The sequence below is a fragment of the Micromesistius poutassou genome, assembly GCF_964030765.1.
Source record: "Micromesistius poutassou genome assembly, chromosome: 16".
In the NCBI taxonomy this organism is placed as follows: Eukaryota; Metazoa; Chordata; class Actinopteri; order Gadiformes; family Gadidae; genus Micromesistius; species Micromesistius poutassou.
In genome coordinates this window covers 14,022,415-14,036,071 of record NC_140286.1, presented here as the reverse complement: position 1 = coordinate 14,036,071, position 13,657 = coordinate 14,022,415, and the positions used below count along the sequence as shown (strand labels likewise).

At 49.4% G+C, this 13,657-nt stretch overlaps 1 protein-coding gene across 1 annotated transcript in view; it reads left to right on the top strand.

Annotated features, from left to right (window-relative positions):
- efr3a (EFR3 homolog A) overlaps positions 1-13,657 on the top strand; it is a 69,027-nt gene that overhangs the window by 18,886 nt on the left and 36,484 nt on the right. Inside the window, exons 2-4 of the mRNA XM_084480443.1 lie at positions 8,016-8,092; positions 11,530-11,657; positions 13,333-13,483. Coding sequence (XP_084336569.1) covers positions 8,016-8,092; positions 11,530-11,657; positions 13,333-13,483 — 356 coding nt within the window. The remainder of the gene's footprint in view (positions 1-8,015; positions 8,093-11,529; positions 11,658-13,332; positions 13,484-13,657) is intronic.

The following is a 13,657-nucleotide window of genomic DNA, read 5'->3' as shown; positions in this document are numbered from 1 at the left end:
ATTTGATTATTGAGCTTGACCTTCCCTCCCAGCCGTGTTAATGGTCTTCTCTTTCTCGTTTCCGTCGGCTGTTGAACCACAGCAAACCAAAAACCAGTGTGACTTCAGAGTCGGTCCTCCGCAGTACAGAGGTAGCCTGGAGCCCGACGACGATGCAGAATCCCTAGCCTAGACGGAGAAGCGTGGTGGAGGAGGGTGGAGGGAGTGCTGGGGTGACACTGACTCTGTGGCGTGAGAAAGATGTCATGACTCATGCACTGGGCAAAGGGCACAGAAACACTCCGGGCGAGGCGTTGTCTAATCTCCTAGATTAAGGCTAGTTGAATGAATGGTAGCAGCTGCAGCCGTACGGTTCGCAGAGGCTGAACCCGCCGTCTCCCTGCATGACACTTTCACTTGTCCTCCTCCGAGATGAGAATTGATTAGAGGAGAGTTGAATCGTACAGACATGATGAGGAGATGACCACCCCCCGCCCCCCCCCCCCCCCCCCCCCCCCCCCCCATTGTTGTCCCCGGCCGTTCTGAAGCGGTGAAAGTGTCCATCATTAAGCTTCCATTACCTCATCATTTCCAGGGCTACTGTAACCAATAGCAACCGGACCCAGATCTGATCTGTTCTAGTGTTCCTGTAACCAATAGCGACCAGACCCAGACCTGACCACGGGGCGGCCATCGCAGGCGATACTTATGAGATACTTTTGTGTGGCGGGTCTGAATTATTCAGACTCCCGACTTTCCAAGGACAACTGTGCCTCTCTCGTTCGTTCGACAAACGGGGCCGGGATGTCGAGGAATGACGTGTCGTCACCGCCGATATCTCCGCTGAGATGTGCTGTCATGCCTCAAGGCTTTCACCGCCCGGACCAGGGGGTGTTCTCCTTCCTCCACGTCACGGGTGAATATCCATTTCAGAGTCAAAGGAGGAGGACTGGACGACGGTAAACCCCGGGTGACAGAGTTCAGCGGGGAGGGCTTGGCCTCCGCTGACGGCCGGTCCGGTCCTGGTCTTACCTCGCCCCTCGGCGGAGGCTGATACTCCTCCGCAAGCGGAGAGCACCGCGGGGTAACCGGAGACGCGACCACGGACGGAGCACCCAACGGTGTCTCTTCCCCCTGGCAGACCTGCTGGGGCAGGAGGGTGGGGTGGGGCGGGGGGGGTGTCCAGGTGTGGACAGGCTGAAAGGGCCCCCAGCCGGCAGCCCATTGGTCGGTTTAGTTTCCGTTGACAACGTTGACCGTTCTAGAATAACCTGTGGCACCTTCTAGAAGAGACACGTTGAGGGGAAAGGCCGGTCTGTTAAAATGTAGGGAACCTTGCGTTTACCTTCACTTGGGTTTTGGTGGGCGCTCGTGTGTTTGCAGACCTGAGCTGCGCGCTGTCGTTTTGTGAATGGAATCAATCTCAGCTTCTACTGGACTCTGGGTTAGTTTGGATCGCTTGAGGCTGGACCCCTGAGATGTTCTGAGGTGTCACCTGGAAAAGCTTAAACATTTTTACCGCAACGTCTACCATCAACCCGTGAAAGCGTCTTTGCTGAAGAAAAGAATTCAAAGCCAAGCTATCGAACGGAAAGCCTTTTCGAGGACCAAACTTGTGAGGACCTGAATCTGGACGGAGCGCCGGTGTAGGTCCAACAGGTGGCCATGCCCTCCTGCTGTGAGCCCCTGAGGAGGGGCTTGCTGCGGCGCTACAGGCAGGTACCGCGGGCAGAAGCCGACGGAACCTTCCCTTACCGGGGCCGGGGCTCCACCAACAGATGCCTGTTACACTTCGGTAGGTCAAAGCCTCCCCAGCTCTGAGCTCTGGGTCTCCCTGTCCTCCCGCGGTCCTCCCCTTCCTGGTGCTCCTCGTGGTACAGGAAGAGGGGCTTTCATCCTGCATCACTAGTAGGGGCGGGGTGGAAAAGATCGCAATTTTATGTCATGGACTAGTATCCTGTTTTATTTTCTTTTATTATTAAATTGAGGAAAATATTCAGATATTTTCAATATTATATATGTTTTGATTAGAATTATTGACACATGGTTTGTGGCAGTATAACATGTCTAGCTTGATTGGCTGGAGCTACTTGTCGTTTTATTTATCACCGCTATATCAGTATTGTGATTGAGAATAAAGCTACTCATCAGAACGACAGAAGAAGAAACGCCGGATAAATTGCACAAAAACTCTCCTCTACTTTGAGTGTTTAACTGTTTTAAAAATCTATTTAACAAAGAAAAATTGCTCTTTGTTAAATTGTAAAAGATCATATCCAAAAGAATCTAAATTTCTGGCTATACATTGAAGGTGATTTTGTGTAGCGCCCCCTACCCACTATACACTTTCACCGATTCACCTCCAGTGAGTCTGGTCTAATGAACGGTTTCCTCCAGAGCCTGTCGCATCGACTATCTCACAAAGGAGTTTGATTTTGGGGAAATATGAGCGCTGATTAAGGCATTTAGTGCCCTAATTTCTCTGGAGCCTTCTGTTCTCCTGTTGTGCCAACAATAGTTGAATCACTGATCTGAAGCCAATCCTACAGCCAATTAAACGTTCTGTTAGCTCCCAGTTTCAAATGCTTCAAATATGTTTCCCATCGATTTTAATCAGCTACTTCATGTCAGTCAGGATTCCTTCAATCCTCCAGTGACCTTCCTGTTTTTGTTGTGTGAGAATCATGCTGTTCTTTCTAAATTCACTCAATAGTCTTTCTGTTTATCACCTCAACTCCTCTGTTTGTGTGAGTGTTATACCCGCCACTCGTAATTATGGGAGCACATTGTGGCGGCTCGTAAGGCATCAAGGTGATATCAGAGGATCCTTTGGTCTTTCAAAGTGCTCAGAAGCCATATCTTCTGTGCAGATTCCCCCCAAATGGATCCTTTATAAACCCACTAATATTGAGTGGAAGGCTCAGACAGTCAGCAGCGGGCTTATGGGATCCCACCCTGTGTGTTCATGTGTTACCCTGCAGGCCCTTTGTTTCGACTGGAACCCGACCCCCCCTGCTCTGAAGTGGATAGGTAAATGGTTCCCCTTTTGGTGGTTCCTGTTTCCATGCTGTCACTTCCTGGTCCTCATCTGATTACCCGACAGACCCACTGTTACCTGACGCTGTCCGCCCAGGCCTCGTCTCGGCCGCTACGTCTGCCGGCTCAAGATTGAGGGATACTGATATGTGTTGTTGGACTGGACCCCCCCCGCTGAGTGACTTCCGAACATTCAACAGATTTTATTATGAGTATCATGGCAAGTCATTACAAAGAAAATGATGGTAACTCATAACACATCTGTAGTTATCTAAACAAATACATTTGACCATGAAAGGGGGATATGGAAAGGATGGATGCTTTACCAGTTTTCTTTTATCAGTTGCCTTGGCCGTTACCCCACAAAACCTGTTCCTGGCTCTGTATTTCTCCTACCTTAAGGCCCATTCTAATCTCATGGCATCCAACTCTCATGTAATCAATCTGATGAAAGCATCTTGTTGTCATGGAGATGGGAGCAGGAGGTGGAGAAGGAGGAGAAGCAGGTGGAGGAGGTGTGAGGAGGAGGAGTGAGTTATTAAGGAGATCTACGAGGCATGACCACATCTTGTTGTCATGGAGATGGGAGCAGGAGGTGGAGAAGGAGGAGAAGCAGGTGGAGGAGGTGTAAGGAGGAGGAGGAGGAGGAGTGAGTTATTAAGGAGATCTATGAGGCATGACCATCAGCTAATTGCTTGGACCTCTTCATCCTCATCTGCATCTCTTATCGTTCTCAGTGCGGTTGTCTTACGGAGAGACCACATTCATGACGGCTTCTCCTAACCTTGTACAAGAGTCTCATAACCACACAGGCCCTCTAAGGGTTCTCCTTGAACAGGTCGGAGAACTGCAAAGCACTTAACACCACAAAATCCACAGCATCTTAAAATTCCATTCAGATTCAAATTATTTAATTCACTTTAAACCGCTTAAGATTAAAGCCTCTTCTAAACTGAGTAAATAACTAATTTATTTCCCTCACCCATTTCTTCTGCCTCCTTTGAGGGACCAATCACCTCTGTTCCAGTTACCTCCGCCCTCCCTCCCTCCCTCCCTCTCTCCCTCCCCATACCTCATCCTGATCAACTGGCAGTTGGGGTACCTTTGAGGCTAGCCAGGAAACAAAGCTCAAACGTGAGGGATTGGCAGTGACATGCACAGAGGTAGAAAAGGTGAGCTTTATGCTTTATACCGCCTACTCTCCACTGACTCTCAGCAGCCTTCTGATGGCCCTGGATCAGTCGAGGGAGAGTCTCTCTGCGGGCCCCTACGTTTGTCCACGAGGCCCCCCCCCTCCACCCCCTGATGGAGCTGCATGGCTCGGCAGCCAAGATGGCTCCCGCTGTTTTTGTTTCATCTCCCAGCGGCGATTTTTGCATTACGCAACTAAACCAGGAAGTGGAACTTTGTGGGATTATTTTATTCATCAGATCAAACACGGCTTTCCAGTCGAATCCTTGTCTCCCGTTCGCCGCGATCAGGACGCCAACAATGGCCGACACTGGACGGCTGAGCGGGATGCACGACCGGCGCCACAGAGCACGTCTAGCGCCAGGTTCACGACGGCCCAGACGAACATCGCTAACGGCGTCTCTTTCCATCTTCCCACACATCCCCCTTTATCAAGGCCTGGAGCCCCAGGCTTTGATCCCGCCGTCGCCATGCAATATTAATCACCCGTGTAGGAGTTAATGCCTCTTTAATGTATGTTCTCCGCCATGCGTCTCCCCTCGTGGCACGCAACCCTAAACCACTTGTTGTTGGGTAATGGCTCTCTGGCCTCCCAGGAGGGGGTCTGTATCATGAGGAGGAGGGGGTTGAGTTCACGAGGATATTTAAACGTCCTGGAACTGGGTCCTTGCTGATCGTGGGCCCGTTAAAGGCTAGCCAGCCTCCAGCCCGGGTCATACCATACCTGGGTTTAGCGAATGACCCGGGCTGGATGCTGTCGTCTCCCGCACCTACATTTACCTTTAGCAGTAAGTGACTTTTATCCAAAGCGACTTACAATAAGTACATTTGTCAGAAGAAAGAGAAACAACAATATGTCGCTGTCGGTGCAGTAAGGATGTTCATAGAACCAAGTGCCAAGCTCTAACAAACACTAGGTTAACCCATTCCCCGTATCCAACAGAGATAGCTAGGATAAGACGCTACACAATGCTAAGTACTATTTCTAAGTGCCGAGATGTACAACATACAATAAGAGGGGGGTGGGGGGTAAGAGGGGAGGCTATGCAGAATCTAGATGAACTCTGAGCACCTTGGGTTTATATTTACACATGCGTGATCCTGTGCAGTTTAATCCAAGCTGGGGGAGATTTGAACCATCATTTGATGTGCGAGGTCTGCTTATCTTGCCCCGGCATGTGTAGTGGCGACCGTCCAGGGAGCCGACTCCTCCTCATGTGACGAGCTCCGTGTGAGAGCGGCGGTGGTACCATTTGGCAAAAGACTCTGGAATCCAGGAGAAAAGGCCAGATGGATGGCTGATTTCTATCTGTCTCTTATCTCTCTCTCGTTCTCTCTCGGTCTCCGTCACGCTCTTTCGGTCTCTCGTTGTCACTCTCGCTCTCTTGTTCTCTCGTTCTCTTTTTTTCTCTCTCTCTCTCTCTCTCTCTCTCTCTCTCTCTCTCTCTCTCTCTCTCTCTCTCTCTCTCTCTCTCTCTCTCTCTCCACTGAGGTTCAGACGTGCTGAAGCTAATTAAGTCTTAAAACCCGGTGCTGGCGGTTCTGACACCCCGGCCGCTTTTATTCCGAAGCCCTTCATAGAGGCTCCATAATCAATGTCATCAGAGGCACTCTCAATCGACCAATAGCAGCCCTTTATCCTCTCCATATATGGTGGTGAATCCCACACGGCAGCGGCCCCCTTGTGTGATTGGCTGCTGGAGGTCAGGCGGGGCCGTCCTGTGGTAACTGCCCTCTGATGTCTCCCCGTATGGCCGCGGGTCGTTAAGCGGGAGGGATAAATCAGGGCGGCTCACCGGCGCAGCGCCCCTGGGCTTAACGAGGGCGCCAGGTAATTGCGGCCGCTGTAATGAGAGACGAGAAGCGGGAAGAGGTGAGCGCCTCGACCGCACCACTGATGGCACGCCTAATGACATTATTAATATCCGGGAGGGGGGAGGGGAGGGAGGGAGGGAGATGGAGGGAGATGGAGGGAGAGAGGAACATGAAGGGGGAGAGTAAGAGCTTTCGTATCGGAAAACAGTTGAACCGTGGACGTGGGGAATCGAACCGGCTGGGAATCGAACAGCCTGACCGATGAGCTGCGGTGCTCACCCGTCAGCTCCATCTGGAGTCCTGATGGGGAAAGAAGGAACATATGTCTCCAGTGTTCCTGCTCCTTGACTGTCTCATCAGTCATCGCTTCAGCACTGACTCTGGCAATTATTCCTTCTATTAATAGAGATGAGGATCGGAAAGTGGCTTTTTTTTTTTTATTGGAATAGTCGGGTTTAATGGAATGTGTCCGCCTGTCTCCCTGTCTGTGTCTGTCTGTCTGTCTGAGTGACAGTTGTGCATCGATATGTGCTGGCAGGTGGCTGAATCTTTGTGTCTGTCCGTCTGTCTGTGTCTGCCTGTCTGTCTGTCTGCCCGCCTGTAGTCTTGTGAACCAGTCTGTTAGTCCTGAGGCCACAGTAGAGTGTGTTAAGCTAACTAGCGTGGCTCCATCGATTCTGTCAGTTAGCCGGAGATCCTGGGTGACCTTTAACCCCGGCTGGGTGCTTCCTCTAACAGAATGAAAGTCTCATGGAAGACAGGCCGGTCCGCTGGGAATAGTGGGGGGGGGGGGGCACTCACAGCAAGGCCATGCACACACTGACAGCATGTACACACACACACACACACACACAGCATGTACGCACACACACACTGACAGCATGTACGCACACACACACTGACCGCATGTACGCACACACACACTGACAGCATGTACGCACACACACACTGACAGCATGTACGCACGCACACACACACACACACACACACACACACACAAACTGACAGCATGTACACACACACACAAACTGACAGCATGTACACACACACACACACACACTCTGACGGCATGCACACACACACGTACACACATGTACTACGCACACACACATATACTGACCGCATGTACTACGCACACACATATACTGACCGCATGTACTACGCACACACACACATACACTGACAGCATGCACATAGACACACACACACACACACACACACACACACACACACACACTCTGACGGCATGTACGCACACACACTGACAGCACGTAAGTTCACTCAGTCACTCTGCCTGCATGGGAACCAGACCTGTGGTACACCAACACACTCTTTTAATTAGAAGATGAGATGAAATGTACGTACGAATCCTACGGGAAAGAAAGTATTTCCATCCGTTCCCACATTACCATGACGATTGTCCGAGCAGAAATCCTGTGCTTGTGAAATGGCCTTGGTATAACTAATACATGTTCATTGAGCATGAATATAAAACATGTATTCAGTGTATACATTTATGAATGCCGGTCCTCTCAATCAATCCAGACCGTCCTATCAGGGTCACGCTTGGAACAAAGAGGAGGGTCCTATTTGAGTCACCTGATAGATCTAAGGCTTCTCATTGGTGGAACTTGGTGCTGATGCAGGTGGTATGTTGCTCGGTGGTCAGGGCATTCATCTTCCAGTCCTGGGGTTGCCGGATCAAACCGGTAGTACATTCCCGCTCTTAAACTCCTATGTGTCCTGCTCAAAGGCACATGGGTAGTTTGTATTTAATTAGCATGCACTCTACACTCCGCCAGATGAGTGTAGAGTCGGATCTGAACCTGCAACTCAGATTATGTAATCTAATCCGGTGAAAGTCTGATGAACTCAAAGGGACGAGGAGGAAGCCCCTCCCCTCTCAGCTGGTGGTGAGGTGCGCTGGATTACCGCCTGACACGCACAGCCGGGCGGCGCCTCCCTGATGACCTTTGTGTGTCCGTCTGTTGCAGGAGTGTGTGGCTGCTGCGGGCCCCTGAGGCCCCGCTACAAGCGCCTGGTGGACAACATCTTCCCAGAAGACCCCAAAGTAAGTAACCCTGGGGCCGTCTAGGCGGACACAATCCGGGTGATCCGTTAGGTCTATTCACAGCATTTACATTCAGGGCTTTTAACAGACGCTTTTATCCAAAGCCACTTCCAATAAGTGCATTTGGCAGAAGAAAGAAAAACGACAATATATCTCTGTCGGTGCAGTAAGGATGTTCATAGAACCAAGTGCCAAGCACTAAGAATCACTAGGTTAACCTATTCCCTGTATACAACAGAGACAGATGCTACACAATGCTAAGTACTAAAGATAGCTAAGATCAGATGCTACACAATGCTAAGTACTAAAGATAGCTAGGTCAAGTGTGTACATTAGGTGCCAGGCATTAGCACCATGTGGGAGGCCGGGACTGGGTGGTTAATTTGACAATCTGGCAACCAAACGTTGGAATGTCCCCCTGGCTCACGGCCTGGGCTCTGATCCACAGAACCAACCCAACAAAGGGATGCGTACCTTTTTCAGTTGAAAAGCACACTCACTTCGCACCATGTTGTGCATGTTTCTTTGTTATGCGAAATGGAAGAAAAGATTTGAGAGTGATATACCAAATACTTCTGAGTAAATATTAACACTATGAAGTATAGTAGCATGTGTGTGTGTGTCTTTATATTCAATAGCAATAATCATTTCAATCATGATCCTGAATGGCCTAGTATGCTACACATGTTTGAAGGTTACAGTTTGTGTTAACATGTTTTGCTCAATCATACATCGGAACCATAACAAGGGTGTTCTTTGTGTTAGTTTCTCTTTGTGAACCGCTCCTTAATGAGCTGTCACTGGTGCTAAGCAACAAAACCCTCATTCTATAAAACCATGATTGGATTTTCAGTTTCAAGATACACACAAAGATTTTGTTGTGGTGACGCATATATATATATATATATATATATATATATTAGAGAGAGAGAGAGATATTAGCTGTGGCGTTAAGATAATTGGACTGTCATACTGGTCCCTGAAGCCTTAACGAGCTGAGGGATCTCGCATCATTAACATCGACATCACATTAACAACACATAACTCCCCCCCCCCCCCCCCCCCCACACGCACACACACACAACCACGTACAGTCAGCCTTCCACACGACCTCCGCTAATGACCATGCTAAGTGCTTGCGTCGCGCAGCGTAGCACACCGTCTCCCCCCCCCCCCCCCCCCCCTCACCTCAGTGTTGCCAGATTGGGCAGGAAATCGCCCACAATCTGGCAACACTGACACACCTGACGGGTCTCAGTGGTAGGTCCTGGTGGTGGTGGGGGGGGGGGGGGCCCTCGCTGTCAGCAGCCAGGTGGAGAGGGAGCCGGTTCCGCTCGGCTGATCCTGACCTTGTCCATTTAATTATTACCAGTCTGGAGCTCAGCAGAGCTCTGTCTCTGGGGGGGGGGGGGGTCTTCCTCTCTGTCCCCTGTGAAGAGACGTCAGCCCTGCTTTCAAACACCCTCGCTTGTCTCTTGGAATTGTGTGTTTCGAATCTTTAAGAAATGGTGGGGCTTTTATTTTGATGGGAACATTTTCCACAAATGTTTGACAGTTGATGGTGTGAACAGGATCTGATTTATCTGGGATGGAAAATGGTCGTGTTAACCGACCTTGGATTAAAACTGAATTTCTAAGTGAGCCTGTAATCAAATGGAAATGCTAATTTAATTTTGAGGCCAAAATTAAATGCATTAATTAAAGTTTTGCCTGGAACCTTGAACGCTTCCATACCCAAGTCCTTGGTTATTGTGGGTAATTGTGTTGTTGCTGTGTGTGAAATAAGATTTTTATGCGCTGTGTTTAAGGGAAGAACATGGTTTCATGAGTATTATTCAGCAGCACCGAGCCTGGTAATGAGCACATTGCGGGCAGATGAAATAAATCTAATAAGTAGAGCTAAAGTTAATTAACAGAATTCATCACACTGCTACAATTACTGGAATAGGAACAGTCACGGGTTAATGGGACGCAGTGTGTATTTTGGATTGAGTTGATGTCAAGATATGTTCAATAATGAGCTAATTCTTCAGTTGTTTGAAGCGAGTAAAATAAAGTAGTATCATATGACTTGGTTGAAAGGGCCAGTGTCAACCAACTGGTGGACACTACTGCAGACAGTAAGAAAGAGTGACGTATAGAGTGAGATGGAGGTGATAAGAGAGTGACATAAAGAGTGAGATGGAGGCAGTAAGAGAAAGCGTGACATTAAAGGTCCCATGACATGCCACCAGGTGTGGAGTGATTAGCCGTTACAAGCCATTTTGGAAATCTGCCCCTTATGACATCACAGGTGGGCATGTCCGCCTAGATGTGTGACGGATAGATGAGCAACGTTTGCTAGTGTCCACTGGGTAGGCTGGTAGACTGATCTATCCAGCACACATCTAGGTGGACACGCCCACTTTCTGCCCCTTTTGATGTCATAAGGGGCAGATTTTCAAAATGGCTTGTAACTGCTAATCACACCACACCTGGTGGCATGTCATGGGACCTTTGAGAGTGAGATGGAGACAGTAAGAGCGTGACATTAAGAGTGAGATGGAGACAGTAAGAGCGTGACATTAAGAGTGAGATGGAGACAGTAAGAGAGTAACATTAAGAGTGAGGTGGAGACAGTAAGAGAGTGATATTAAGAGTGAGGTGGAGACAGTAAGAGTGACATTAGGCGTGAGATGGAGACCGTGAGAGAGACTGACATTAGGAGTGAGATGGACTCGTAAGAGAGAGTGACATTTAGGGTGAGATGGAGACAGTAAGAAAGGGTGAAATTAGGAGTGTGATGGAGATGGTAAGAGCGAGAGAGAGCGACATGAAGATAGAGACAGAGAGCCAATAACAGAAATGAAGAGAGAGAAGGAAGAGGGAGTGACAGAAGATGACCAGAGTGAGAGACACAGACAGATGGACAAAGATGGAAAAAACAGGTTACAGCTGGAGATATGTTGGCTGAGACAGCAAAAAATACTTCAGGGGATACTGAGAGAGAGATGGAGACAGGAGCAGAGAGTGTGAAAGCGACAAAGATATATTGAGAGAGAGGGGCAGAGACACTAGTAGAGACAGACCTAAATGTGGAGAGAGACACAAGCACACACTTTTAGGGGGACTGGAAGAGAGACGGACAGAGGAAGAGAGACGGACACAGACAGAGACGCAGATGGAGCGATAGAATTAGAAAGAGGCTGAGGGAGGGGGAGAGGCTGTGGGAGGGGGAGATGGAGAGAGGCAGATCCAGAGATAGAATTAGACAGACAGAGGCCGAGGGAGGGAGCGAGAGAGGGAGGGAGAGGGGAAGGCAAGGGGAGATGGAAAGAGTTGGAGGCAGATCGACGGAAACAGAGTCGGAGGCAGAGAGAAACAGCGAGTCGGAGGCGGGCGGAAGCTCGAAGCGGCGGCAGCAGAGAGGTGACCCCTGACCCCCGTGTCCCCTACAGGACGGCCTGAGTAAGTCGGACATGGAGAAGCTGACCTTCTACGCCGTGTCGGCGCCGGAGAAGCTGGACCGCATCGGGGCCTACCTGGCAGAGAGGCTGAGCCGGGACGTGGTCCGGCACCGCTACGGGTGAGCTGACCGCTGAGCCCTCCGGAGGACCACAGTACTGACACAGTACTGATACAGTACCGCCCTGCACACAGTACTGACACAGTACTGACACAGTACCGCCCTGCACACAGTACTTACACAGTACTGACACAGTACCACCCTGCACACAGTACTGACACAGTACTGACACAGTACCGCCCTGCACACAGTACTGACACAGTACCGCCCTGCACACAGTACTGACACAGCACCGCCCTGCACACAGTACTGACACAGCACCGCCCTGCACACAGTACTGACACAGTACTGACACAGCACCGCCCTGCACACAGTACTGACACAGTACTGACACAGCACCGCCCTGCACACAGTACTGACACAGTACTGACACAGTACCGCCCTGCACACAGTACTGACACAGTACTGACACAGTACCACCCTGCACACAGTACTGACACAGTACTAACACAGTACCGCCCTGCACACAGTACTGACACAGTACTGACACAGTACCACCCTGCACACAGTACTGACACAGTAGTGACACAGTACTAACACAGTACCGCCCTGCACACAGTACTGACACAGTACTGACACAGTACTGAAACACACAGTACTAACACAGTACCGCCCTGCACACAGTACTGACACAGTACCACCCTGCACACAGTACTGACACAGTACCACCCTGCACACAGTACTGACACAGTACTAACACAGTACTGACACAGTACTGACACAGTACCACCCTGCACACAGTACTGACACAGTACCACCCTGTACACAGTACTGACAGAGTACTAACACAGTACTAACACAGTACTAACACAGCACCGCCCTGCACACAGTACTAACATAGTACTGAAACAAACAGTACTAACATAGTACTGAAACACACAGTACTAACACAGTACTGAAACACACAGTACTGCCCTGCATACAGTACTAACATAGTAAAAACTGAAAAATAGTACTGGCATACTACCACAGTACTAACATAGTACTGAAACACATAGTACTGGCATACTACCACAGTACTAGCATGGTACCTACAGTACTAACATGGTACCTACAATACTAACATAGTAAGAACTGAAACACATAGCAATGGCATAGTACCACAGTACTAATATGGTACCTACAGTACTCACATAGTACATACTGAAACGCATAGTACCACAGTACGAACATAGTAAGTACTGAAACATAGTACCAGAGTACTGCCATGGTACCTACAGTACATGTAGTACTCCCATAGTAGCCCAGTACTGCCATAGTACCACTGCCGCGGTACAGGGAGGACTTGGGGCCGTCGGGTTGAAGACTTCTTGATGTGAGGGCAGAACAGGAAATAAAAGCTAGAGATAGAAACGAGGAGCGGCCTCTCCTGAATGGACTGACTCCAGGGAGCACATAATCAATACTGGCAAGAAATGATGGATGTTTTATTTATATATATATATATATATATATATATATATATATATATGAGAGAGAGAGAGCGCGCTTTGTCCACTGTCTCTCTACCATACGGTTTAATTAACCCCAGCAGTGAGAGGTCTCTGAGTGATGTGCTCAATGTCAGTGACTCTCGCCCACACCAGCCAGCATACAGTCAGTTCACTATGATTATAACTAGTTCACTAGTCAAGCATAACCCTCACCTGACCCTCACCTGCCTCCGGGTCTCCAGGAACGTGGTGATTGCCATGGAGGCCCTGGACCAGCTGCTGATGGCCTGCCACTCCCAGAGCATCAAGCCCTTCGTGGAGAGCTTCCTCCACATGGTGGCCAAGCTGCTGGAGTCCAGGGAGCCAGACCTGCAGGTCCTGGGCACCAACTCAGTACGTACCCCTCCTTATACCTATATTGCCACATACTAATGCATACTACCGCATTCTACCACATATTACTACATAGTACTACATACTACTACATACTACTACATACTACTACATACTGTGATGGGGTTGGGAGGGTGTAGAAGGTGGTTGTGGAGAAGGTGGATTAGTGTTTGA